General features: G+C 42.8%; 1 protein-coding gene across 4 annotated transcripts in view; it reads right to left on the bottom strand.

Annotated features, from left to right (window-relative positions):
• LOC106603666 (roundabout homolog 3) overlaps nt 1-27710 on the bottom strand; it is a 276581-nt gene that overhangs the window by 160150 nt on the left and 88721 nt on the right. Inside the window, exon 1 of one of the 4 annotated variants that reach the window (XM_014197618.2) lies at nt 13851-14448. The exons of the other annotated variants lie outside the window; for them this stretch is intronic. Coding sequence (XP_014053093.2) covers nt 13851-13914 — 64 coding nt within the window. The 5' untranslated portion in view covers nt 13915-14448. Of the gene's footprint in view, nt 1-13850; nt 14449-27710 lie in introns of those variants that run through there. 4 annotated transcript variants of the gene reach the window in all.

The following is a 27710-nucleotide window of genomic DNA, read 5'->3' as shown; positions in this document are numbered from 1 at the left end:
TAGCTAAACTGAGTTTTTATGGATATAAAGAAGAACATTATCGAACAAAAGGACCATTTGTGATGTATCTGAGACCTTTTGGAGTGCCAACAGAAGAAGATCACTAAAGTTAAGGCATTTATTATATCGCTATTTCTGACTTTCGTGGCGCACCTGCCTGGTTGAAACATGTTTTTCATGCTTTTGTATGCGGGGCGTTGTCCTCAGATAAGCACACCATGCAATTTCGCAATGAAGCCTTTTTGAAATCTGACACAGCGGCTGGATTAACAAGAAGTTAAGCTTTATTTTGATGTTTTACACTTGTGATTTTATGAAAGTTAAATATTTATAATTCTGTAGTTTTAATTTCGCGCTCTGCAATTTCACCGGATGTTGGCCAGGTGGGACGCTACCATCCCACCTGCCCGTAATAAGTTAACTTGGCTTTCGAAGACCTTAGAAAGGCAGGGTAAGATAGATATAGGTCTGTAGCAGTTTGGGTCTAGAGTGTCCCCCCCCTTTGAAGAGGGGGATGATCGCGGCAGCTTTCCAATCTTTGGGAATCTCAGCCGATACAAAAGAGAGGTTGAACAGGCTAGTAATAGGGGTTGCAACAATTTCAGCAGATAATTTTAGAAAGAGAGGGTCCAGATTGTCTATCCCGGCTGATATGTAGGGGTCCAGATTTTGCAGCTCTTTCAGAACATCAGCTATCTGGATTTGGGTGAAGGAGAAATGGTGGAGGCTTGGGCGAGTTGCTGTGGGTGGTGCCGGGTAGTTGACCGGGGTAGCCAGGTGGAAAGCATGGCCGGCCGTAGAAAAATGCTTATTGAAATTCTCAATTAAAGTGGATTTATCGGTGGTGACAGTGTTTCCTAGCCTCAGTGCAGTGGGCAGCTGGGAGGAGGTGCTCTAATTCTCCATGAACTTTACAGTGTCCTGGAACTTTTTTTGAGTATGTGCTGCAGGATGCAAATTTCTGTTTGAAAAGCTAACCTTAGCTTTCCTAACTGCCTGTGTATATTGGTTCCTAACTTCCCTGAAAAATTGCTTCTCACGAGGGCTATTCGATGCTAATGCAGTACACCACAGGATGTTTTTGTGCTGGTCAAGGGCAGACAGGTCTGGAGTGAACCAAGGGCTATATCTGTTCCTGGTTCTACATTTTTTCAATGGGGCGTGCTTATTTAAGATGGTGAGGAAGGCACTTTTAAAGAATAACCAGGCATCCTCTACTGACGGGATGAGGTCAATATCATTCCAGGATAGCACGGCCAGGTCGATTAGAAAGGCCTGCTCGCTGAAGTGTTTTAGGGAGCATTTGACAGTGATGAGGGGTGTTCGTTTGACCGCAGACCCATTACAGATGCAGGCAATGAGGCAGTGATCGCTAAGATCTTGGTTGAAAACAACAGAGGTGTATTTGGAGGGTGAGTTCGTTAGCATGATATCTATGAGGGTGCCCGTGTTTACGGATTTGGGGTTGTACCTGGTAGGTTCATTGATCATTTGTGTGAGATTGTAGGATGGCCGGGGTGTTAAGCATGTCCCAGTTTAGGTCACCTAGCAGCACGAGCTCTGAAGATAGATGGGGGCAATCAATTCACATATGGTGTCCAGGGCACAGCTGGGGGCAGAGGGTGGTCTTTAGCAAGCGGCAATGGTGAGAGACTTGTTTCTGGAAAGGTGGATGTTTTAAAGTAGAAGCTCGAATTGTTTGGGTACAAACCTGGATAGTAAGACAGAACTCTGCTGGCTATCTCTGCAGTAGATTGCAACACCGCCCCCTTTGGCAGTTCTATCTTGGCGGAAAATGTTATAGTTAGGGATGGAAATTTCTGGGATTTTTGGTGGTCTTACTAAGCCAGGATTCAGACACGGCTAAGACATCTGGGTTGGCGGAGTGTGCTAAAGCAGTGAATAAAACAAACTTAGGGAGGAGGCTTCTAATGTTAACATGCATGAGACCAAGGCTTTTACGGTTACAGAAGTCAACAAATGAGAGCACCTGGGGAATAGGAGTGGAGCTAGGCACTGCAGGTCCTGGATTAACCTCTACATCACCAGAGGAACAGAGGAGAAGTAGGATAAGGGTACGGCTAAAGGCTATTAGAACTGGTCGTCTAGTACGTTCGAAACAGAGAGTAAAAGGAGCAGGTTTCTGGGAGCGATAGAATAGATTCACGGCATAGTGTAAAGACAAAGGTATGGTAGAATGTGAGTACATTGGAGGTAAACCTAGGCATTGAGCAATGATGAGAGATATTGTCTCTAGAGACGTTTAAACCAGGTGATGTCACCGCATATGCGGGAGGTGGAACTAAATGGTTGGTTAAGGTATATTGAGCAGGGCTAGAGGTTGTACAGTGAAATAAGACAATCACTAACCAGGACAGTAATGGACAAGGCATGTTGATATTAGGGAGAGGCATGTGTAGCCGGGTGATCATAGGGGTCCATTGATTGGTTGGGCTGGTTGGAGACACGGCAATTCAGACAGCTAGCAGACCGGGGCTAGCAAGCTAGCAGAAGGGCCTTAGTGGGACGTCGCGACGGAGGAAAGTCTGTTTTAGCCTCCTCGTGTGGTGACGTCGATAGACCCATCGTGATGGATTAGTAGGGTTCCGAGTAGCAGAGGGGTCCAAGTCCAATTGGCAAAATAGGTATAGTAGCCCAAGAAATTGGCCGATGGATCTATTCAGCTAACAGTCCAATATGCTCTAGACAGCTAGCCGCCCGCGGTAAGCAGGCTAGCAGATGGGCATTCAGGGGACGTCGCGACGGAGGGGCCTGTTGAAAAAAAAAAAACACTTGGGCAGATTACGTCGGTAGTCCAGTTGTGATGGATAAGCAGGGCTTCGTTGAGTAAAAGGGGCCCAGGCCAATTGGCAAAATAGGTATAGTGGTCTGAGAAATTGGCCGATGGGCCTGTTAGCTAACAGTCTGATATGCTTTAGACAGCTAGCGGGCCGCGGCTAGCAGGCTAGCAGATGGACATTCAGTGGACATCGTGACGTAGTAGCCAGTTGAGTACCCCCTCGTCAGACGTCAGTAGTCCAGTTGTGAAGGATCGGTGGGGTTCCATGCCACGTACCTGCAGTAGAAGGGGTCTGGGTATTGTAGCCCAGGAGTGGCTGATGGGCCTCTTCAGCTAGCCGGGAGATGGGCCTAGCATGGGCTAGCTCTAGGCTAATTGGCGCTTGCTTCGGGACAGAGACGTTAGCCAGGAGTAGTCACTCGGATTGCAGCTAGCTAGCTGCGATGATCCAGTGAAAAGGTTCAGAGCTTGCGGTAGGAATCCGGGGATATGGAGAGAAAATAGGTCCGGTATGCTCTGGTTTGAATCGCGTCATACAAACTGGCAAGAGCTTGCCGAGCTAAAGGTTAGCTGATGACCGCTAGCAGTGGATTAGCTGACTACTAGCTAGTAGCTAGTGAGCTGGCTAGCTTCTGTTGGTGGATTCCGGTTCCGAGGTAAATAAAAATACTTGACAAAAAAAACAGATCCCCATCACATTGGGTGAGGCGGGTTGCAGGAGAGTATTTTGAAGTTGAGGTTTCGAAAAATATAAAAAAGATATGCGAAGAAAAATATATAAAAAGATATATACACTGCTCAAAAAAATAAAGGGAACACTTAAACAACACATCCTAGATCTGAATGAAAGAAATAATCTTATTAAATACTTTTCTTTATATAGTTGAATGTGCTGACAACAAAATCACACAAATAATCAATGGAAATCCAATTTATCAACCCATGGAGGTCTGGATTTGGAGTCACACTCAAAATTAAAGTGGAAAACCACACAACAGGCTGATCCAACTTTGATGTAATGTCGTTAAAACTAGTCCAAATGAGGCTCAGTAGTGTGTGTGGCCTCCACGTGCCTGTATGACCTCCCTACAACGCCTGGACATGCTCCTGATGAGGTGGCGGATGGTCTCCTGAGGGATCTCCTCCCAGACCTGGAATAAAGCATCCGCCAACTCCTGGACAGTCTGTGGTGCAACGTGGCATTGGTGGATGGAGCGAGACATGATGTCCCAGATGTGCTCAATTGGATTCAGGTCTGGGGAACAGGCGGGCCAGTCCATAGCATCAATGCCTTCCTCTTGCAGGAGCTGCTGACACACTCCAGCCACATGAGGTCTAGCATTGTCTTGCATTAGGAGGAACCCAGGGCCAACCGCACCAGCATATGGTCTCACAAGGGGTCTGAGGATCTCATCTCGGTACCTAATGGCAGTCAGGCTACCTCTGGCGAGCACATGGAGGGCTGTGCGGCCCCCCAAAGAAATGCCACCCCACACCATGACTGACCCACCGCCAAACCGGTCATGCTGGAAGATGTTGCAGGCAGCAGAACGTTCTCCACGGCATCTCCAGACTCTGTCACGTCTGTCACGTGCTCAGTGTGAACCTGCTTTCATCTGTGAAGAGCACAGGGCGCCAGTGGCGAATTTGCCAGTCTTGGTGTTCTCTGGCAAATGCCAAACGTCCTGCACGGTGTTGGGCTTTAAGCACAACCCCCACCTGTGGACGTCGGGCCCTCATACCACCCTCATGGAGTCTGTTTCTGACCGTTTGAGCAGACACATGCACATTTGTGGCCTGCTGGAGGTCATTTTGCAGGGCTCTGGCAGTGCTTCTCCTGCTCCTCCTTGCACAAAGGCGGAGGTAGCGGTCCTGCTGCTGGGTTGTTGCCCTCCTACGGTCTCCTCCACGTCTCCTGATGTACTGGCCTGTCTCCTGGTAGCGCCTCCATGCTCTGGACACTACGCTGACAGACACAGCAAACCTTCTTGCCACAGCTCGCATTGATGTGCCATCCTGGATGAGCTGCACTACCTGAGCCACTTGTGTGGGTTGTACACTCCGTCTCATGCTACCACTAGAGTGAAAGCACCTCCAGCATTCAAAAGTGACCAAAACATCAGTCAGGAAGCATAGGAACTGAGAAGTGGTCTGTGGTCTCCACCAGCAGAACCACTCCTTTATTGGGGGTGTCTTGCTTATTGCCTATAATTTCCACCTGTTGTCTATTCCATTTGCACAACAGCATGTGAAATTTGTCAATCAGTGTTGCTTCCTAAGTGGACAGTTTGATTTCACAGAAGTGTGATTGACTTGGAGTTACATTGTGTTGTTTAAATGTTCCCTTTATTTTTTGAGCAGTATACATGGGACACGACAAGACGAAGGACAAAGACGTCTGACTGCTGCGCCATCTTGGAATAATAATATGAAAGCCATGACACGAAAACCAATATACAAATACACTGTAAGTTAAAAAAAATGTTTGTTCAATCAGTTAAACAGAGCATATGAATTATAAATGTACATGATATACTCAGTAGGCTTGGACCGGGGTATTTGGAAATAGCCACTGGATTTTTTTCTATACCGTCAGTAACGTTGAAACTATTTCTTTAAAGTTTTCAATACATTTTAATATTTGTAGCTATTTTTTAAGTAAATGATTGCAGTCAACTTGTGCAATGAGTTATGAGATAAAGGTGTTCGTGTTCGTATTTCACCTGTCACATTATTTTACATTATGAAGCTTACATGGTTCCCCAGAACAGTTGAGCCAGTCACGTATTTGTTTATAAATAGCACAACCGGAGAAAGCGGTAGCAGGTGAGTCCAGCTGTGTATTGACAGTGGTCGCGTTTTATATTGAAAGTCAACTGTGCTTTTTTCCTTCAATAGAGTGATCAGAGACGTGCAAATACAGTTGAAGTCGAAAGTTTACATACACCTTAGTCAAATACATTTAAACTCAGTTTTTCAAAATTCCTGACATTTAATCCTAGTAAAAATCCCCTGTCTTAGGTCAGTTAGGATCACCACGTTATTTTAAGAATGTGAAATGTCCAAATAATAGTAGAGAATGATTTATTTCAGCTTTTATTTCTTTCATCACATTCCCAGTGGGACAGAGGTTTACATACACTCAATTAGTATTTGGCAGCATTGCCTTTAAATTGTTTAACTTTGGTCAAATGTTTTGTGTAGGCTTCCACAAGCTTCCCACAATAAGTTGAGTGAATTTTGGCCCATTCCTCCTGACAGAGCTGGTGTAACTGAGTCAGGTTTGTAGGCCTCCTTGCTCGCTCACGCTTTTTCAGTTCTGCCCACAAATGTTCTATAGGATTGAGGTTAGGGCTTTGTGATGGCCACTCCAATACCTTGACTTTGTGGTCCTTAAGCTATTTTTACCACAACTTTGGAAGTATGCTTGGGGTCATTGTCCATTTGGAAGACCCATTTGCGACTAAGCTTCCCCCTTTTTCCTCCAAACATAACGATGGTCATTACTGCCAAACAGTTCCATTTTTGTTTCATCAGACCAGAGGACATTACTCCAAAAAGTATGATCTTTGTCCCCATGTGCAGTTGCAAACCGTAGTCTGGCATTTTTATGGTGGTTTTGGAGCAGTGGCTTCTTCGTTGCTGAGCGGCCTTTCCGGTTATGTCGACATCGGACTCGTTTTACTGTGGATATAGATACTTTTGTACCTGTTTCCTCCAGAATCTTCACAAGGTCCTTTGCTGTTGTTCTGGGATTGATTTGCACTTTTCGCACCAAAGTACGTTCATTGCTAGGAGACAGAACGCGTCTCCTTCCTGAGCGGTATGACGGCTGCATGGTCCTATGGTGTTTAAACTTGCGTTCTATTGTTTGTACAGATGAACGTGGTACCTTCAGGCATTTGGAAATTGCTCCTAAGGATGAACCCCTTGTGCCCCCTTGTGTACTAAGTAGGTAATACCGTAAATTCCATGGTGAGACGGACGGTATGACGATATGAAAGTCTGAATACCGCCCAACCCTAATACTCAGTATACCAGAGAAAACATGTGTTTTTATATGTGTGTTTGTGTGTGAGAGTTAGGTTACATGGAGGAGACTACTGGGTAGTTTTGTTCATCAGGCCCTAGTCTACGCGTGAAGTTATTGAGGGATGATCATGTTTTGGCAATGTGAAGGTAGGAATTCCAGAGTATAGAACCTCTGTATCTGATAGAGAAATGACTATGTGAGGTGTGGCAGTGGGGAGATTAGGAATAACAAAGGTCCAATGATTGAACCCTGTGGAACGCCACAGGATATCTTAGTAGATGGTAGATGCACTGGTAGATGCACAACCATTTGCGTATACAAATTGTTCTCATTCATAAACATAATTATGTAGCCATTTATATGTATAATCATTAAAACCATAATAATGCAATTTAGCAAGTCATATTTCATGATCAACAATGTCGAACACTTTGGATAAATCGAGAAATGTCTATTTACAAGTTGTAAAAGAGCCATAGTGTAGTTTTTACGAACACCAGTTTCTCAAAAACATGGTAGTATAGCTATTAGTCAATCATTTGTAAAAGATCTTGGATCCCCAGATGTATAGTGGGGGTAACTTTGGCATTTTTCTTTATCTCGAGGAACAATACCAGTTTGCATTGATTTGGTGATGATATTCTGTACTTTAATCGAGGAAGACACTGAATTCACCAAAGAGGTACCAATCTCATCATGACCTGCCTCTAAGTTATCAATTACCTCCATCACCTCCATTACATCAGATGGATCAAACTGAAGCAGAGAAGGGAAATGTCCATTAATGTAATCACAGGGATTTCCATATATTTTTCTGATTTTCTTTGTCTGAGTGGAACCCACATTCACAAAAAAGTTATTAAATTCACGAGATAACATCAGGATGATACCGGGCTGAAGTGGTGCACAACACAACCCCACACACACAAACACATAAGACTGATAAATAGCTAACAGAATGGCTACACGGACTATCTGAGTTCACCCTTGTATTTTATTTTTGCTCTTTCTCTTTGCACACTCAGAAGGCTCTACACACTTATGCATGCTGACACTCCAGCACACACATAACATGCACACACATTTATACTGACTCTACACACACTCACATACAATCATCATTCACACTACTGGTACACTGTTTATCATATATCCTGACGCCTAGTCACCTTACCCCAAAACATATCTACCTCTATCACTCCAGTTTCCCTGCACATTGTAAATATGGTATTGGAAATGGCTTCTTACTTCTCGTGTTCTTCTTATTTCTATTTCTTGTGTGTTTTTGTTGTACCTTATGTTATTGTTAGTGCTACATTGATATTGATTACCACATTGTTGGGTTTGGAGCTTGCAAGAAAGGCATTTCACTGTACTTGTGCACGTGACATTAAAACTTGAAACACACCAAGAGTATTGATTGAATTTGAAAACACACAACCCCACATAAAATTGGCATACATCCACTCATGGACAAACACATACAGAGCAAACACACCGTGCATTCAGACACATCTACACCAAACAAACAAACACACAAACTGTCTTCCATTTGACTACCCTAGACATGCTGCCTCTCTGTGTGACTCCCTGACAGACAGACAGACAGACAGACAGAAGGGGGGCCTTGTGAGGTCTGGGGGGGGGCTGTGTGAACAGGATGCCTGAGAGGAGTAGGACAGCTCCTCTACTATGTTCCAGTGCCCACGCTGTCTTCATCCCCACAGTGCCGCGCAGCCACACAGGTCACTCCCCCTGTGTCTCACATATGCTCTCTCTCACACACACACACACACACACACACACACACCATTTCTTATAAAAGGGCATTTTCAAAACACTTGGTGTTACATGCTGTAGACAGTGCATTAAGGATGTGCCCCATACCAGGGGGCAACAAGGGCACAGAAAAGTCAAGACTCCTATGGGGAAAAATGGTGTTGGTTATGGGCATATGGTATAGGTTAGGGGCTATAGGTGTAGGTTTAGGGTTTCAAAATTCCAGTAAAATTCCCTGGTTTTCCAGAAATAGATGAATGTGTATTCACAAACACATAACAGAAGGACTGCAGATATTGCTTAATGTTGGATTAACACAGCAATAGCAGGGAAAACATCCTATTTACTTTGCCATTTCATGCAAAGAAAACTATTAATTTGCAATTCAATCATTTCAACCGGTATCTATGAAATTGAAAACACTTTGAGAGCCTCTGCAGACAAAATGTGGAGGGGTGAGACTTCCAGAGTTTGAAATGTCTTCTTCCTCAGCCTACATCACACTGTTCTGCACATAACTACACATTACATTTACATTTAAGTCATTTAGCAGACGCTCTTATCCAGAGCGACTTACAAATTGGTGCATTCACCTTATAATAACCACTTACAGTAGTGCCTCTAAATCTTTTAGGGGGGGGGTAGAAGGATAACTTTATCCTATCCCAGGTATTCCTTGAAGAGGTGGGGTTTCAGGTGTCTCCGGAAGGTGGTGATTGACTCCGCTGTCCTGGCGTCGTGAGGGAGCTTGTTCCACCATTGGGGTGCCAGAGCAGCGAACAGTTTTGACTGGGCTGAGCGGGAACTGTGCTTCCTCAGAGGTAGGGAGGCGAGCAGGCCAGAGGTGGATGAACGCAGTGCCCTTGTTTGGGTGTAGGGCCTGATCAGAGCCTGAAGGTACGGAGGTGCCGTTCCCCTCACAGCTCCGTAGGCAAGCACCATGGTCTTGTAGCGGATGCGAGCTTCAACTGGAAGCCAGTGGAGAGAGCGGAGGAGCGGGGTGACGTGAGAGAACTTGGGAAGGTTGAACACCAGACGGGCTGCGGCGTTCTGGATGAGTTGTAGGGGTTTAATGGCACAGGCAGGGAGCCCAGCCAACAGCGAGTTGCAGTAATAGTAATAGTCCTCAAGTAGCAGAAGTTTAACGGAATATGCAGAAAATGTTGTTGACAGCTTGAGTTGACAGTGACAGGATAAAAATCCATTCTATGAATTATATTCCTATGCCGACAGCAACAGTACATAAAACATATTCTATGCATTGTATTTCTATGGTAAAACTGAAAAAATACAGAGAAACACAAAGCCGTAACAGTCATACATTGTCACTTTCGCTCTCTTTTTTTTCTCTCTCTCTCTGTCCATTTTAGTGCATGACCAGCGCTAGGGGTCAGCGTCCACGCAACGTTTTATCAACGTCCATACAACCACTGGACTACTGGAACTAATGCCTACGGCCATTAAGCCGTCTGCAACTTGGGGCCCCGGCCCAGGGGCCCGTCAGATTGATGCCACGCTGGTATTGTTGAGGGCCCTGTGGCCCCTTTTCACTTCGGACAGCCACGCTGGAACTCTTCAAGGTCTGGAGAGAGGTGTTGTCAGCAGTCACTGTTAAAAAAATGTCCCCTGTGGTTTGGTTTGTTTCTTTTGATGACCGGATGAACTGGATACCTCAGCCCTATCTGACAGTGGCAAAGAGGTTAGGGTGCCTCTTTTTAGCCCTCGGAATAATAATGTGTCCGACCTTCAAATTACTTTCTGCCTCTTGATGGGTATTTTAGTGTGTGCTTATGATAACGGACTTTGGCTGATAACAATTAGCAGACACATGAGGAATATCATGATCGTCTTTAACAGTGAGAGTGATTTAGATTTTGAACATGTCTTTATGCTTGGTTAGCTGAGTCATGCTGATGGATGATGATGGTGATGGATCAACTCTACAGCTCATACCAACGCTTCCCAAGCTATCGACAGTTTGTTTGATCTGCTTGATAACAGACGAAGAGAGGAGCGATGAGGGGGACTGTTAGTGTGTCAAATCAAATCACATTGTATTTGTCACATGCGCAAAATACAAAAGGTGTAGGTATGCTTACTTACAAGCCCCCAACAACGCAGTTCTAAGAAAAATAAAAGTTAAGAAAATATTTACTAAATAAACTAAAGTAAAAAAAGTAAGTAACACAAAATAACAATAATGAGGTTATATGCAGGGGGTCGCGGTACCAAGGCAATGTGCGGGGGTACAGATTAGTCAAGGTAATTGAGGTAATATGAACATGTAGCTAGGGATAAAGTGACTATGAATAGATAATAAACAGCGAGTAGCAGCAGCGTAAAAAAAAGCAGGGTCATTGCAAATAATCCAGGTAGCCATTTGATTAACTGTTCAGCAGTCTTATGGCTTGGGGGTAGAAGCTGTAAAGAAGCCTTTTGGACTTGACGCTCCGGTACCGCTTGCCGTGTGGGAGCAGAGAGAACAGTCTATGACTAGGGTGGCTGGAGACAATTTTTAGGGCGTTCCTCTGACACTGCCTGGTATAGACGTCCTGGACGGAAGGAAGCTTGGCCCCAGTGATGACCTCGGCCGTACGCACTACCCTCTCGCACTACCCTGTGTGTGTGTGTGTGTGTGTGTGTGTGTGTGTGTGTGTGTGTGTGTGTGTGTGTGTGTGTGTGTGATCTGAGAGGCAACAGAGAGCAGGGGCGTCATGCACCGCAAAAATCTAAGGGGGCACAAAGTACGTGAGGATGGCTGGGGGGCGGTCCTAGTTGGAGAATGTTGCATTTTTCAAACACCTGAAACAGCTTTTCTTTTTCCTGCAATCTACAGCCTTAATCATTATATTTATTTCTATGTAAAAAACAAACAAAAAAGTGTATTTGTCTGCATATCTAAGCATACCTCTTGAGCTGTCTGTTTACTCCTGACTTGGGTAAAAGATTGAAAGGAATGTCAGTTTTATTCAGTACATTTAGTGATGTCTTGCTTTTCTAAAGGCTACCAACCTTGCCAGACAAGCTAGCTACTCTAACTTGGTAGCTAGTTATGAGGTTGGGAGATTGAGAACCTATCTGGGCTAGCTAAACCAACTTCATAAAATTGCTAGGTGGCTAGTACTATTACAGAGAAACAACAAAAACAAAAATTAAATATAATAATCTGAGGGGCACATGCCCCTGTGCCCCCTATGGGCATGACGCTTCTGACAGAGAGGGTTCTGACTGTGTCTTACCTAACGTTCTCCCTCTATCTTCTCGCTGCCTGTCTCTCTGATGTGTCTCGCTGTCTGTAGATCTTTTTAGATCTTATCAAAGTGACGATTTTAAATATGAACCGAGATGATTAAGGTGTCTGGTGTCCTCGCTTGGGGATGCGGCTCTCTGTCTACTGTATGTTTTATGGGCTGGTGGCAGTCAGACGTCTTAGACAGTGTTTACAACAGACAAACAGGAAAAGCCTGGTCTATGGTAGGCTAGTGAGGGATCCCTGTTACCCATCAAAAGTCTCCATTATTCACGTCACCATTTAGGAAATGACTCCCTGAGTAATGGTGATGACAGATAGATGCATAGCTTAGCTAGTGGTTTCTATTGTAGCTGTATGCACGCACTCTAGACCCATAACATAAGCCATTCTCCACCCAGGCCTGTTCTGGGATGTATGTACTGTAATTACATCAAAGGTTTGATCCTGGCTTTTTGGCCTCATTTGGCCTGTTTGGGGACAGTCATGAGAAAACTGACAGCTGTTCTGAGACCATTTTCCAGTGACTTTAAAAGGAGCCGAGCAAACACATGGCTCTCTCCCATTCAGTCATTCAGGAGACTGAAAACAGCAACTGGGTTGATTGAACGTCACCTTACTGACAAACTGAAGCCAGGCCTTGAAATTCGACCCTGGCCCCCATTTAAGGCTCTTATCAGGTGTGAAAAAGTGATAGTGGACCTTCACCGCATAGCGAGAATGGTTGGTGGAGACTTTTTGTTGAAAGGTGACATGTACAGTGGAAAACAGCTTGCATCTTAACATGGACACATAGGATAACAATTATATTTGGACTTAGAGAGGTAAATCTGGTGGAAAATGACATTGATTCGATTTGAGGTTATGGGAACATTGAGTTAGGAAGATTTGACAAAGCTGTGAACGAGTGTGCATTCAATGTAGCCTTGTGGCCGCATTGGAGCATCTAGAGTCATTGAAGGAGTGTTTTCCCAGATGTTGTCACGGTCTGGGTTCATAGCCTATGTTTACAGCCTAGTAAAAGCCAGCTCAGCAGTATAGGGCAGGGTCCCAGACACCATGCTGTCGGAAAATGACAAAATCCCAGTCATTCCTGTTAAATCGGCACCAGCATACGACCAGGAATCCTCCCAGTGGCCATACGACATGCAATGGGGATAGCGAGTTATGGTAACTTAGTTGTATTAATCAACAGGCTGCGTTTCCCTTGAGAACAATCCACCTTCTGTTACAAAACTCAGTGAAACTTCAAATAAGAAATTATACTGTGATTGGGACATACTGTATCCATCTTTATTACTCACAACTGCAACATTCAGCTGTTCGAATTCTGGCCCTTTCTCCTCTCATTAGTTATTCAATAATATATTTCTTGAAGACACAGTCACAACAGAGGTCAACATGTTGCCAAGGTCCCCATGCCATCCATTTTTCCTCTCTTAAACTCGTTTGCATAATTTAAGTGGTGCCCAACCCAGTGGCATCACTGAATAGTTTTTTCTGTGATTGTTCAAGCGTTGTCAAGGTGGCCTCATAGCCTAAACATTTCTCCCCTCACGGATATCTTTTCCTTATTTTAAAAGGTACATGATATCTTTTCCTCATTTATAGGTACAGCCAGTAGTCTGCGTTTAGCTGAGAAACGGATGGATTAAGGATGCGCATCTAAGGGCATTGTTTATAATGTCTTAATCAACTTTCTCAATTGTCAATGTTTTGAGCAAAATACAACAATTTGTCATATCTTCTTATTCAAAATCACTCCATAATATTTTTTTACTAGGCCTATACCGAGACGAGTGTAAGTAAATTCGCGTCTGTCACAGAAGCCTTGCGCGCAAAAACAATCCCCACATTTAATTTCATTGGTTAATGGACCGAGAGCGTCACCAAAAACAAATGCATCACAACGGATAACACATTTATAGTCAAACACATTGAGCATAAAATATAAGAAATAGGAGAATTGTATCATGCATTGAACTTACCAAAAACCAAACCAATAAGCGCAATAAAAACCAATAGGGTATCCAAAGTGAGGCGAAACTCCATTACCCTCTGGTGTATGATAAAGTTGTCTTCAAAGGTATCCCCCCCAAAAAATCTAAATTATCCAAATGGGGTATGGTCAGTCAAGTCTACAGAAGTGGCATCCGACAACTTTGGAAAGTCAGCCCCACATTTTCGGACAATTTCCACCACCTAACCACTTGCAGCATTACAACTGATTAAAAAAGCCTACATGAGACATTCTGAAGAATTCGTTCCTTTCGGCTTCTACTTATATCATGTATTCCTCTGATAATGTCCTGCAACAGGCGCGGAAGGATGGCAAAATTACGCGTCTGGATATGGTCGGCACTAGAATATGCGCTATTTTCTTAGTTTTCTCTGCCACTGTCACCGTATTGTTGATGGGAATGTTTCATAACTCCGTCCCTCTGTATTGAGAGTCAACTTCCTCATCAAAAAGGTATTCTTCTAATAGAGTATGTGCAGTTTAATTCTTGATAGAGACTTTCATCCTTTCTCTGTGTCTCCCATTTCCTCCTTACTCTTGAATGAACAGAATTACAAGTACTGTTATCGGCAAAACGCTCTCGTGGCTAAAGCCCACCCCCTAGCTCCTGTGTATAGTAGTCGAAACAGTGAACACTTAAAGAGACAGTGAATAAATATTTTGCATAACTTTCTTAGAACTGACCAAAATTACACACAAATTGCACACAACATGTTGCGCATTTCGAGACTGTAGGTATAATTACGCCAATGCCTTTACTTCAATCTAAATATATATAAAAAATACATGTTTCAATAAATAGACCTAATAGTTGTATAAGTAAATTCAGTGCATACAAATCAATCAGGTATGGGAAATAAACCCAACCAGAATTGAAAGCAAGTGTAAGAAGCTGTATATCTGTTCTATGTGCACTATTTCTATGCTTCCCCTTCTAAATGTTCTTTTACTTTCAGTTTTCTATACCAGCTTCAAAAAGCTAAAAATACAGCGTTTTAGATGGTACAATAATTCTCTACACAATGACTGCTTGTTTTGTCACATAAACTGAAATTAGGTGAACTATTACAATTTTAGCAACCAAGAAATGGCAGAGTGATTTCTGCATATTGCACCTTTAAAATATGGTCTACAGATCAGTAGAATGTACTGGTCTCAACTAATTTCACAAAAATTGGTCAGATAGTGTCAAGATAATATTTTCACTTGAAATTTTATGAATGTCATTTATCAGTCAAACAATTTGTGTTCATTAGTAAGGTTGTAGGGAGATTTTGTATTGCCAGTTAGAGGGTTCATTTAAGATGCTTTCAGAATGCTAGGCCTATAATCATAGTTTTCTATCTCTATGGGGTATGTTGATTCAAAATATTCACATGAAAATGCATACATTATTCAACACGTGCATTTCATTTAGCCTGCCATAACATTTACCTTGAGATACTGGCATCAATCACGTGATCGTGGAATGAATTAAAATGTAAACGTATCATATGCCTTATATGAAAAGACACACACCAGGCTTCACAATCACATTGAGTAGGCATTAGGCCGATATGATGTTATTTACACAGAGCAGGGAATAAAATAGACCATTCTAGAGTCTTAACAAACCCCACCGTGCTGAGAAAATGTCACTATACCTATCTGAATGAGGGCTGTGTCTTGACGAAATGCGAAAGGCAATATTACATGTGCTTGGACAGGGGGAAACTGCAGAGTATAAGACTCGACAGAGCAGGACATAGTAGGACCCATCAAGTCCCGCGGTGGGCAATAATAACGGAGTGATTTGATAGAGTGCCGCTTGGCCAAATAAATATGACTTATTACAAAATACCCAAGTAAACGCGGTGCTTGACATTCATAGAAATGCTTCTGGAGATGGCATTTACTGATCTGCCTGTGCATAGGGACTGGGATGTTATCAGGATTCCTTGGTATTCTGGTGTAGGCCACCATTGTAGATTTCTCAAAAAAAGTGTTTCTATTGTAAATTCCTAACTTACAAATCCATGCATTCAAACACAATCTACACAATCTAACAACATTTAGCTTGAAATGCATCCTTCTCCTAAAGCACAAAAAATCCAAGGAAAGCAACCCTAACTTTGAATACCCTTGATATCGCCCTCATGTTTCATGCATGTGCATGTTTAACTTAATTGCAAAAACTGATTCATTGAGCTCCAGTGCGTAATTGAATAAAACATGATGATGCAGTCCCTAAATACATTTTAGCTCATCTGTGACGGATGGCGCTAGTTTGGGGCCCCCATCAAACATTTGGCCAAGCTGTCAGCGAAATGGTGCAGTCAATGAATTTAGATGAATTATCCGGCATTAGATGTCGTATTATGGCTGACAGCTTATCAACATGGTTGGATGCTGTGTCTCGGCCCTAGAGGTACTTCAATTTTTAGCGGGTGATCTTTCTATTGCTGTGCCTCTGCTTCATTTGTCACGCCTTGCTGTTTGAAGTAAATTATCATTGTGGATTACAAATGCTAAAACGGATGAGCATGACCTTTTTGGAATATTTGACGAGATGCCTTTGGGGCTTCTCTCTCTCTCTCTCCCCTCCTTTCTTTTCGTCATTAGCATTCTCCTAACCTTTTACGTAAATTCTCCTAACCTTTTATGTAAATTCTCCTTTTTACGGAAATTCTCCTAACCTTTGTCGTTAGTTCTCCTAACTACCAATTCTCCCAGTAATTCTCCCTTGTAGACGCAACAGAGAAAGACGTATAATACTATACATCCTCCAAAATGTATGATACGTTACGTCATCCAATTCGTATGATATTGTACAACCACTATTCCATTCATAATGTATCCTAACCTAACATGTATGTCATACATACCAAATCCTACGAATTGCCCTGAAATCTGGTTGAAAGTTCATTCTAGCCTTGAAAGAGTAAACCAGAAAAGATCTTCTCAGAATATTGTGAACTGAGATCAGAATGCAAATAGCTTAACTAACCTTAATTACTTTGCGCAACACGGTTAGCCATGCATAATGATTGCTGGAAAGACAGACAGTGTCAACAACAACTTGGAACCGTATACATGAACCATACATACAACCCCCAGAACATCACACAACACACATGACCATCACATGGCCCAGCTCAGAAGTGACAATATGTCTAATATGGCTAATTAATCCAATGACTGTGGACTGGGTTTCAGCATGTGCCAGTGTATCATGATTTATTGCCCCAGATCAACCACTCACCATTAAAGCTGACAGCTCCAATTGGACTTTGGCCAAGCAAGTCTGTCGAGCATATAGCCCCTTGGTTGTGGCACTCCAAAGCAAGATCACATGTTATGTGGAATGTGGAAAATAGTTGTTTTGCATGACACAGCAATAATACAGAATTATTCAAATTATTGAAGTTCCATGTTTGTTTGTGCAACAAACTGTTGCACAATCTATTTCATCTTAATTTGAGCTGTGTCTTTTTAGCTTGTAAATGTTCACCCTTTCACAAAGGGCCTCATTGTTGTATATACTGCATATATGCCTCTGCCAAGCCTTGCCATTTCATTATTTTTTGCTGCTATCCAACAACTCAAGTGTCCACATATATTGCAGAGAAATCAAACTGTGATTGCCATGGAGACTGATCAAAAACGCTGCCTCTGAATAGTACTTGACTGCATTTCACAAACTACTCTAAACGTTTGCTGGAAATTATGTTAAGGCCATTGAGTTAAGTATATTATATGTAAATGTCATGAGTCACTCTTCAGTGTTTTGTTTTCCAAATTACCTGGCATTTTATTTATGTGTTTACTACATGACTCTGCAAGGGTAACATGTATAAAACAAATGTTTTGTTTACACCATCGCTTCATGCTAGCTACCTGTCATATATTGAAAACTGGAAGCTTTTGCCTGTGAGGGGAGTCTCCCAGCTGTTTTTATAGCACCCAAAAACCGTTAATGGATTTTATGTTACTTCTGGGAAAGGGTATGTCCAATTGCTACTGCTACTGCATAAATACTACAATGCAGGTTTTAATTGAGCCTACATTGGTGTGGTTCAGGACAAAAGCACACACACACTTAGTAACCTTTATTTTAGGTGGTAACTGCACATCTATTCAACATTTCTGAGGTAAAAAAGTTAGCATCTCTCTGTGAAGATTTTGATAATAGCTTTCCAAAGCATTTATACACATTTTAAAGTATTCCCTTATTTACAAAGCATATAATTGCCGAACACGGGGCCCATTCGATTCATTAGCCCACCCCAATATCTTTGGGGTGTAGTTATATTTGAACTGTGGTTCCTCAGAGAGAGCACAGTGCCTTTAAGGTACAGATCCCTTGTCGGAAGTCGACACTCGCCCAGCTGTTGCCTTGATTTATCCGTTCTTCCTCACAAACATACATTTTATTGTGCCAGTGAGTTGTCACTTTATGACTCTTATTTTAAAGTAGCTTTAAACTACTGGCATTCCAGATCATAATGGGAAGTCAATTATGTGGTTCTTCTAGCCACCGCACTACTCTAAATGGCTTGGAAACACAAAATTGCAAGTGCATTAAGATAACGTCAGCAACATATAGTACAGCAAGCCTCTACTGTATGTTGCCATTAACAATCCCTGTCATTTTTCTTAAGTGCATTATCTGATTGACCGGACATTGTAAAAGACAAAAATAACTCACAAAGAGCATTGTTTTTTGTCATTATGGGGACTTCACATGCTGGCTGATCTTGTCAGGGTAGAAATGTAAGTCACATATTTCCATGTAATGTATGGACATTTCTTGAAATGAATCCCGTGCAAATCTGTTACTTTCTGTTTCTCACTATTCCATCTCTAATAAGCAAGCCCATATCTGTCAGCGCCTGTTAATGGAGCCACTGGCCCTTTAAGGGGCTCCTCGGATTCTATTATAGATTAATTGATTAAGAGGGTGGTGCTGGAAAATGACAATATATCTCTTCATTGATCTGCCTTTCAATTAGATTGGCTGCTACCCAACCACCCTAAGGGAGGGAGAGAAAATGAGAGGTAGAGAATAAGAGAAAGCAAGGGATGCTGTTCTGGGGGTGCCCAATTTCCTGTTTCTCTTGATTTGGTCTCTCTCTCTTTCTCTCTCTCTCTCTTTCTCTCTCTCTCCTTCTCTCGCTCTCTCTTTGAGCCTTTTTTGTGAGGCCCCAACGTTAATTGTTGGGCTGTGAAGCGAGAACGTCCCTCTGTTCTCCCGAGCTCCCTGTGAATAGGAAGGAAATTGGTGTATAGAAAAGGTGCTGAGACCCCAGCCTTCTGTTTGCCACCCAAATTATGATATGGCAGATGACCTGAGAGCCAAAGGCGACATTAACTCTGTCTTTCAATGGGATCCAATGGGATTTAACCATTAAAAGGGCAGAAATTAAACTGGTTTCAACCGCTAATTGTATAATGAAGGATTCATTTTGGCATGCAAACACAGCGTTGGTTAGTTTGTGATTGTACATAACTGAGCAAACCATTCAAGATATGCATATCCCTCAGAAAGTATTTGAGGTTACAGGAAGTACATGCGTTGTTGATTAAATTGTGGTTGACGTCAGTGATGGTCGAGCCTGGATGTCAATCTATCTCAAGATGGACGCCTTGCCTGGTTCCACAGTCACAGAGGGTAGGAGGGCCAAAGCAAGCGCCTGCGTGCTCAGTAATTTGGCCCCAGACTGTGTGCAGGTCCTAGGCTCTAATGACGCGCTCCACATCCCCTCTTTCCCGCCCTCAACTTCTGCTGGCCAAATTGGAGCTCCCATCATTTTGTTTCCCTGGAGATTAAATGACTCTTCCAATTCCCACAGTCTGTGCTTGGGCTCCGAAAGGCGAGATGACAGCAATTATAGCCCCACACTATCCTAACAGTGATGGGGGAAAGCTGCTCCCACAAAGCTGCCTGTGTTTTGTCTGACTGCTACACTGAGGCTCTGACTTGATTTTGATTCTCTCCCAGTGTTAACAGGCTGCCCTGGTTTCCTAGGCTTCTGATTATGGGATGTCGGGTGTGATTTGGGCACAGCCATTCAAGATGGTTGGCCCTTTCAAGACCTTTAACAGGGCTATAGGCTATAGGAAAGCATGCTGGCGCTCAATGTAGCCTTTTTTTAATAGCAGTGATATTCTATATCTAACCCACTCTGTCACCACAACACATATGTAATTTGTACATGTAGCAATAATGTTCCATAATGTTATGTATATATGAGTATCACCAAAGAATAACATACAACACCTATTTATCTGATGTCTGCACCTAATACAAGTATTTTCAATCATTTATACAACAATGCTTCCTATGGATAACTTTGAGTAAAAGTACATCTCTGACCATTTTCTCTTCGATTCCTCTGGATGTGAAGGTCAAGCAGTATGAAATATGCAAACAGAGGCTGCAAATGGCACCCTATTCCCTACATACTGTAGTGCACTACTTTTGACCAGAGCGCTATTAGCCCTGATCAAAAGTAGTGCACTAAATAGGGAACAGAGCGCAATTTGGGACGTAGACAGTCAGTAAGAGGTTGAAATCGGAGTGGAAATTTCATATAGCCATGACTCATTCCCACACACTGGTGTTCATCACAATCACTTGGCAAGTAATTATCTGCACGCGGATCTGGCAATTGAATGTTTTGGGCTCTGATTGTTGGAAGCGAGCAACCGAGGCTGCATTCTCCCACAATGAATTTAGCCCCTTTCATTTCTTAACGCATGCAGAAAGAGAGCTAATGTTGGTTATTCCGGTTATTACTTCAGCCACGCTCAATAATGCAAATTGTCCATTGATATTTCTTATGAAAATCTGTATCATAAACAAAAACAAGTTATGCTTGGGAATTTGTGTGAAAGAATAATGACTGTGTGCGAGGAGAATTTGAAAGGTTAGAAACCAAACTATTTCACTCTCAATAGTAAACCACTGCAAAGCTGTTCTCTGCATGATTCTTAGATACTGTTTGTATAAAAGTGTTTTTTAAATGAATCAGGCACAGCACAGAGCCCTGGCCTTTGTGATTCAGCATTTAATTAAAACATACCCTGTTTGTTTTTTTTAAATACAAAAAAAAGTTTGTTCAGACTCAATAGGCAACTCAAGAGGAGTTAATGAGTGCATTTATCAACTGGAATAGCTGTTCATTTATCTCCAATTCCCTCTAAACTTTTGTCATTTAAACACTTCCAAAAAGATAACAAGGTTAATGATTAATGATAGGCTATACAGTATAGCCATTGATTCTGGAAGAATATCCCAAAATATAAGCTGGTTTTACTCCATGGTTTATAAATAATGTCATTGTGAACCAACACTGTATAACTTTAAATCATGTTTGAAACTATAATTCTGGTCTCATGGATGGAAAGTTCTTGCATCCGTAGCTCTACATACAGTATCTATGCATTTAAAAGTGGTTACATTTCTACAGCACCATCCCTCAGCTGTTTGCCAAAACAAGTGGCGGGGTGCCTTGCTTTGTCGAATCTCAGATGGTCCCTTTAAAGTGTCTTTTTTTTGGGCATTGGCTTTAATACTGGGAATTTCAAACCATAGTTTGAAACTGTTGGTTTAGCAATAAATTGCTTTTGTAAATTACCCTTATGGAGGCTATGGTGAACACAGGGATCAGGCTGGTTCTATCAGGCTATTCATGAATGTTGAGATTGTAAAATCTTTAACAGGACACTGAAAAGGGTTTGGCACAAACAGGGAAAACCCTTTCATTCAAGGTTTATGTATTGAATTGAATATCATTTCTAGCCAACTATGCTACTATATTCTTCAAAGGTATCTCAGTGCATTCCCTCTACTTGAATGTCAGGTGTAGGAATGTGGTAAGTCTTCTGAAAGCAACACTACAGTTTATCCTACTTACCTCTTTTTGAGGCTGTCAACATTCCCCTTCAACCGCTCAGGGGGAAAATGTGAGATGATGAGTGAGATTATGGGTGAGCGAGTAAGAATTGTTCCGGGGTGGAGGACAAAACGTAGCAAAAGCTTGTTTAGTGGTGTGTGAGACCATCATAGAGACGGTAAACAATGTCACAGAGAGAGAGAGCGAGAGCAAAGTAAGCTACTACTAAGTAAAACTGCCATGGCAGAATGGATTAACAACGTGAGAGGAGAGGTTAGGCTATATACAGCGCCTTCGGAAAGTATTCACATTTTGTTACGTTACAGATTTATTCTAAAATTGATTAAATTGTTATTTTTCCCCTCATCAACCTACACACAATACCCTATAATGATAAAGCAAGAACAGGTTTTTTCGAACTTTTGCTAATTTATATTTCAAACAAACTTAAATATTACATTTACATAAGTATTCAGACCCTTTACTCAGTACTTTGTTGAAGCACCTTTGGCAGCGATTACAGTATCGAGTCTTGCGTATGATGCTACAAACTCAGCACACCTATATTTGGGGAGTTTCTCCTATTCTTCTCTGCAGATCCTCTCAAGCTCTGTCAGGTTGGATGGGGAGAATTGCTGCACAGCTATTTTCAGGTCTTTCCAGAGATGTTCGATCGGGTTCAAGACCAGGCTCTGGCTGGGCCACTCAAGGACATTCAGAGACTTGTCCCGAAGCCACTACTGCGTTGTCTTGGCTGTATGCTTCCTGTTGAAAGGTGATACTTCGCCACAGTCTGAGGTCCTGAGCGCTCTGGTGCAGGTTTTCATCAAGGATCTCTGTATGCTTGGCTCTGTTCATCTTTCCCTCGATCCTGACTAGTCTCCCAGTCCCTGCCTCTGAAAAACATCCCACAGCATGATGCTGCTACCATCATGCTTCACAATAGGGATGGTGCCAGGTTTCCTCCAGACGTGAGTCTTTAGGTGTGTGTGTTCAATCTTTGTTTCATTAGACCAGAGAGTCTTTAGGTGCCTTTTGGCAAACTCCAAGCAGGCTGTCATGTGCCTTTTACTGAGGAGTGACTTCCGTCTGGCCACTCTACGATAAAGGGCTGATTGGTTGAGTGCTGCAGACATGGTTGTCCTTCTGGAAGGTTCACCCATCTCCACAGAGGAACTCTAGAGCTCTGTCAGAGTGACCATCAGGTTATTGGTCACCTCCCTGACCTAGGCCCTTCTCCCCAGATTGGTCAGTTTGGCCGGGCGGCCAGCTCTAGGAAGAGTCTTGTGGTTCAAAACTCCACTGTGGGGACCTTTAATGCTGCAGAACTGTTTTGGTACCCTTCCACAGATCTGTGCCTCGTCACAATCCTGTCTCGGAGCACTACGGACAATTCCTTCGACCTCATGGCTTGGTTTTTGCTCCGACATGCACTTTCAACTGTGGGACCTTGTATAGACAGGTGTGTGCCTCCAAATCATGCCCAATCAATTGAATTTACCACCTGTGGACTCCAGTGGACTCCAGTCAAGCTTAATTTCGAGTCTCATAGCGAAGGGTCTGAATACTTATGTAAATAAGGTATTTCTGTTTTGAAGTTTTAATACATTTGCAATAATTTCTAAAAACCTGTTTTCGCTTTGCCAATGTTTTTTTTTTGTACGCAGATTGCTGAGGATTAAAAAATGTTAAATCCAATTTAGAATAAGGCTGTAACGTAACAAAATGTGGAAAAAGTAAAGGGGTCTGAATACTTTCCAAAGGCACTGTATATATACTGTACCAGTCCAACAGGGTTTTAGGATAACAGCGTACCAGGGGATGCCTGTGTACGGTTGGGCCAATTATGTTGTAGGCTGGTGTTTTTACACACACACACGCAGTAGTGTTGTGTGTAACTGCTAATTGTGCGTGGAGGGTATGAAAATCCCTTAGCGAGGGACAGGGAGAGTCCAATAAGTCACACACGCACACACACGAAATAATAGCCGAGCATTCCTCATCACTGTTTCACCTCACATCTCACCTCTCGTATACATATTTTCTGTCATTGTACTGCAGGAGAGCGAGGGTCCTTTATTCCTGTGAATACAAGGATGTTGGTGGGTGGGGGTAGGTACAGTAAGGGGTTGCTATGAAATGGCACATAGTCAGAAAGCCCCTGCAAATGACTTTGTGTTTCCCTCTGCAACAGGGGGAAATCAAAAAGATCACCTGTTCATTAGCCTTCTCCCCATATTTTTGTGCTAGTGTTGTCATAGCTAAACCTAGCCCCAGCTGAGGCTGTCAGGTCTGTGTGTGTGCGTGCACATGTATGTATCCCTCTCTCTCTCCCTCTTAATCCATGTCCTTTCCTGCCTTTGTCTCCCACACTCCCCATGTCCTTCCCTCTGTGCTTTTAATCATTACATCAGGTCTTGCTTCTGGGGCCTGGTTCCCACTTTAATGTCGCTTTGCCTTTCTTTTCCCCCTCGGCTTGGGTTTCTCCCTGATTTACAATGGCCCCAGTGCCTATGGGGAGGAATGGAAACGAGGGGGGGAGATGGGGGAAGTAGAGCCTGTTTTACTGTTCTCCTGCTCCCCTCTCCCTTTATTTATGATACCTTCAGCTCAGCCAGGGATGTGGGGTGCCCGAGGGAACAGTCTTGGCTTGGGAGACAGAGGGAAAGTCTCTCCCTGGAGGGAACCAAAGGCAGAGTTAGCGGATAGCGGTTAGGGCGTCATGGCTTCGGCTGCTCAGGAGACAATGGCCCCTGCCTATCACTCTGAGGGAGTCAGCTGGGTTGAACTTAGGGTGAATGGGTCTATCATGAAAAAGCACACAAGGTCTATCAGGACTTTCAACTGAATAATGGCTACATTCTGGGCTGGGGGCACCAGGGTTGACCCACTGAGCATGACAATGAGCGTTACTAGCTCGTCTGACACAGTCCCTCAGGGATGCGTCAAATGTTGGGTATTGTTGTTCTGTGGTGTTGTTGGGATATAAGACCACTAATGGTTCCTCAAAGCAGGATGTCTGTACTCCTGATCGAGTTAGAGGATAGAGGGATTAACTTCCAATCAAACATGATGTGAGAAATAATTGCTTGTTAAAAATGTTGCGCCATCTGTTGAGTTGAATGAATGGTCAACAGGGTGAATAATGGGATATACATCAAAAACAAACACCAGACATATTTACAATATTATGTTAGAGCAACTGCGAGTAAAAAAATATATATGTTAGTAAGTTTGGATATGTACCTAGCAAAAGTCTGACAGGTAATAGGGTATTGGAGTTGTAACCCAGACAGACTGTCAGTAGCTGCAACACTAACTGGCCCCCATACCTGTTTTGCTGTGTTTTAGAGCAGGTGTACAACCTAGAGGTCAAAGGTCAGCGTCTATCAGCCCAGAGTTCATAGAGATCAATCGCAAGGGAGTAGTTGTTGTGGAGTACTGGGGAAATCCATTGGGGCCCAGAACAGAACCCTGTGGAACACCAATGGCCTTGTCATAGATGTGAATGAACTTTTAAGCTGCCCTGTTCTATCAACTGTTGTGTAGACCACCCCATCATCTCCCCATAAACTCCAGAATTGTTGTGGTCATTTCATCATTATGAGCATGTGCACATAGGGGAATTCTGCTCAAGTGATGGTCATGGAATGAACCACTAGACATGGGTTATGTTTTCTGGAGAGCCTGACCTGCATTGTCAACTGTGGGACACACTGTGTATTTTACTTCAATCAATTATTCTCATTGACAAGACACAATTAAATGGTCAAAATCTGTTTGAACAAATCTAACTCGCAAACTGCTAAAGATATAGTATGCATCTGTGTGTGCATCTGATCTGACAGTATATTTATAGCATTAATATATTTCCATTAATGCTATGCAGTAGCTAAATCCACCATACACAAAGGTCCGCAGGACCAGAGTTAAGAAACACAACTGTTAGGTCTAATTCCCATTTATGCAGCCCTGTCTTGACCGCAATGTAATCTTGATTAAATGTAGGGCATTTAAAATCAAATCAAATGTATTTGTCATATGCTTCATAAACAACAGTTAAAAACTAACAGTAAAATGTCCCTTCCCAACAATGCAGTGAGAAAGAAATATAGAAATAATCGAAAAGTAAAACACGTAATAATTAAAGTAATAAATACACAATGAGTAATGATACCTTGGCTATATACACGGGGTATCAGTACCAAGTCCATGTGCAGGGGTACAAGGCAATTGAGGTAGATATGTACATATAACTAGGAATAAAGTGACTAGGCAACAGGGTAGATAATAAACAGTAGCAGTAGCATATGTGATGAGTCAAAAAAGTTAGTGCTAAAAGGGTCAATGCAGATAGTTAAACAGTTAACCAAATAGCTACCCAGACTAATTATTTAGCAGTCTTATGGCTTGGGGGTGAAAGCTGTTCAGGGTCCTGGTGGTTCCAGACTTGGTGCATCGGTAGCACTTGCCTTATGGTAGCAGAGAGAACAGTCTATGACTTGGGTGGCTGGAGTCTTTGACCATTTTTAGGGCCTTCCTCTGACACTGCCTGGTATAGAGGTCCTGGATGGCAAAGAGCTCGGCCCCAGTGATATACTGGGCCGTACGCACTACTCTCTGTTGTGCCTTGCGGTCGGATGCCAAGCAGTTGCCATACCAAGTGGTGATGCAGCCAGTCAATGGTGCAGCTGTAGAACTTCTTAAGGGTCTGAGGACCTTTTGTCCAAATCTTTTCAGCCTCCTGAGGGGGAAAAGGCATTGCTGTGCCCTCTTCACGACTGTGTTGTTGTATGTGGACCATGATTGATCCTTAGTGATGTGGACACCAAGGAACATGAAGCTGTCAACCCACTCCACTACAGCCCTGTCAATGTGAATGGGGGTGTGCTCGGCCTTCTGTTTCCTGTAGTCCACGATCAGCTCCTTTGTCTTGCTGACGTTGAGGGAGAGGTTATTGTCCTGGCACCACACTGCCAGGTTTCGTCAAATCCCGTGTTCCCTCCTCATGTCCTGGGCCAAAAGTCAGCTCTGCACTTCGGTAGAGAGCTACTTCGGTCATGAATCTTTAATTACTGCTAATAAATCATAAATCAGCATGTTAAACATCTTGGTCTTGCAGTCCAGTCCACACGGCAATTAAAAGTGTATTGATGACACAGCATTAGTCATCTCAGCCTAGGCTTGGGCATGGTTTCCCTATGAACTCTGATTCTTTATTAATGCTGATGAATTCACCTTCATTGTAAAAACAAGAAATGAAGGAATAAATTGAAATATTTGTATTTCGAACCATGTGATGTTTTAATACAAAGTAATACAATCAAACCAAAATGAGCCCAAAAATAACCAGACCCAGTCCACATGTAACATTAAAAGTAACATTTCAGATGTGTTACTAACTATCCATATAACAATCCGGACTTGGCAACAATGGCTGGTACTAAACTAACCTCAGCTGAATATAAGTATTTCGCAAACATTTAATAGCACTTGCTAAACCCTATCAGTAAGCCTTAGTGGGTCCAGTAATACAATTCAAGAGAACTTCTCAACAATTTGTAACAAAAACATTGAGAGTGTTTTCTGTGTGCAATAATATGATTGTCTCTAATGGAACTGAAGGGGGCACTCAACCAGGGCCGGCTCTAGCCTTTTGGACGCCCTAAGCGAGATTTAGTTGGAGGTTCCCCCACCTCGCTGCAAAACATTTCAGTTGCCACCCTCTTGACGGTGGAGGGACAAATGTAAGTTTTATATTTAATTTCCTGCAATTGTACATATTATTCCATGGGACCCAGTGCAGTCACAAATGTGATTTTCCTGTGTTTTATATATATATACATATATACACTATGAGGCTGTTATAATACTGTTAAATTGTGAACATGATGGTAATGCCCTTTAATGTAAGAGTTTTGGTGGGATGGAGTTTTAGCCTTTCATGGTGA

The sequence above is a fragment of the Salmo salar genome, chromosome ssa04, assembly GCF_905237065.1.
Source record: "Salmo salar chromosome ssa04, Ssal_v3.1, whole genome shotgun sequence".
Classification (NCBI taxonomy): domain Eukaryota; kingdom Metazoa; phylum Chordata; class Actinopteri; order Salmoniformes; family Salmonidae; genus Salmo; species Salmo salar.
The sequence above is the reverse complement of the archived record's forward strand: the minus strand, read 5'-3'. Positions and strand labels throughout refer to the sequence as shown.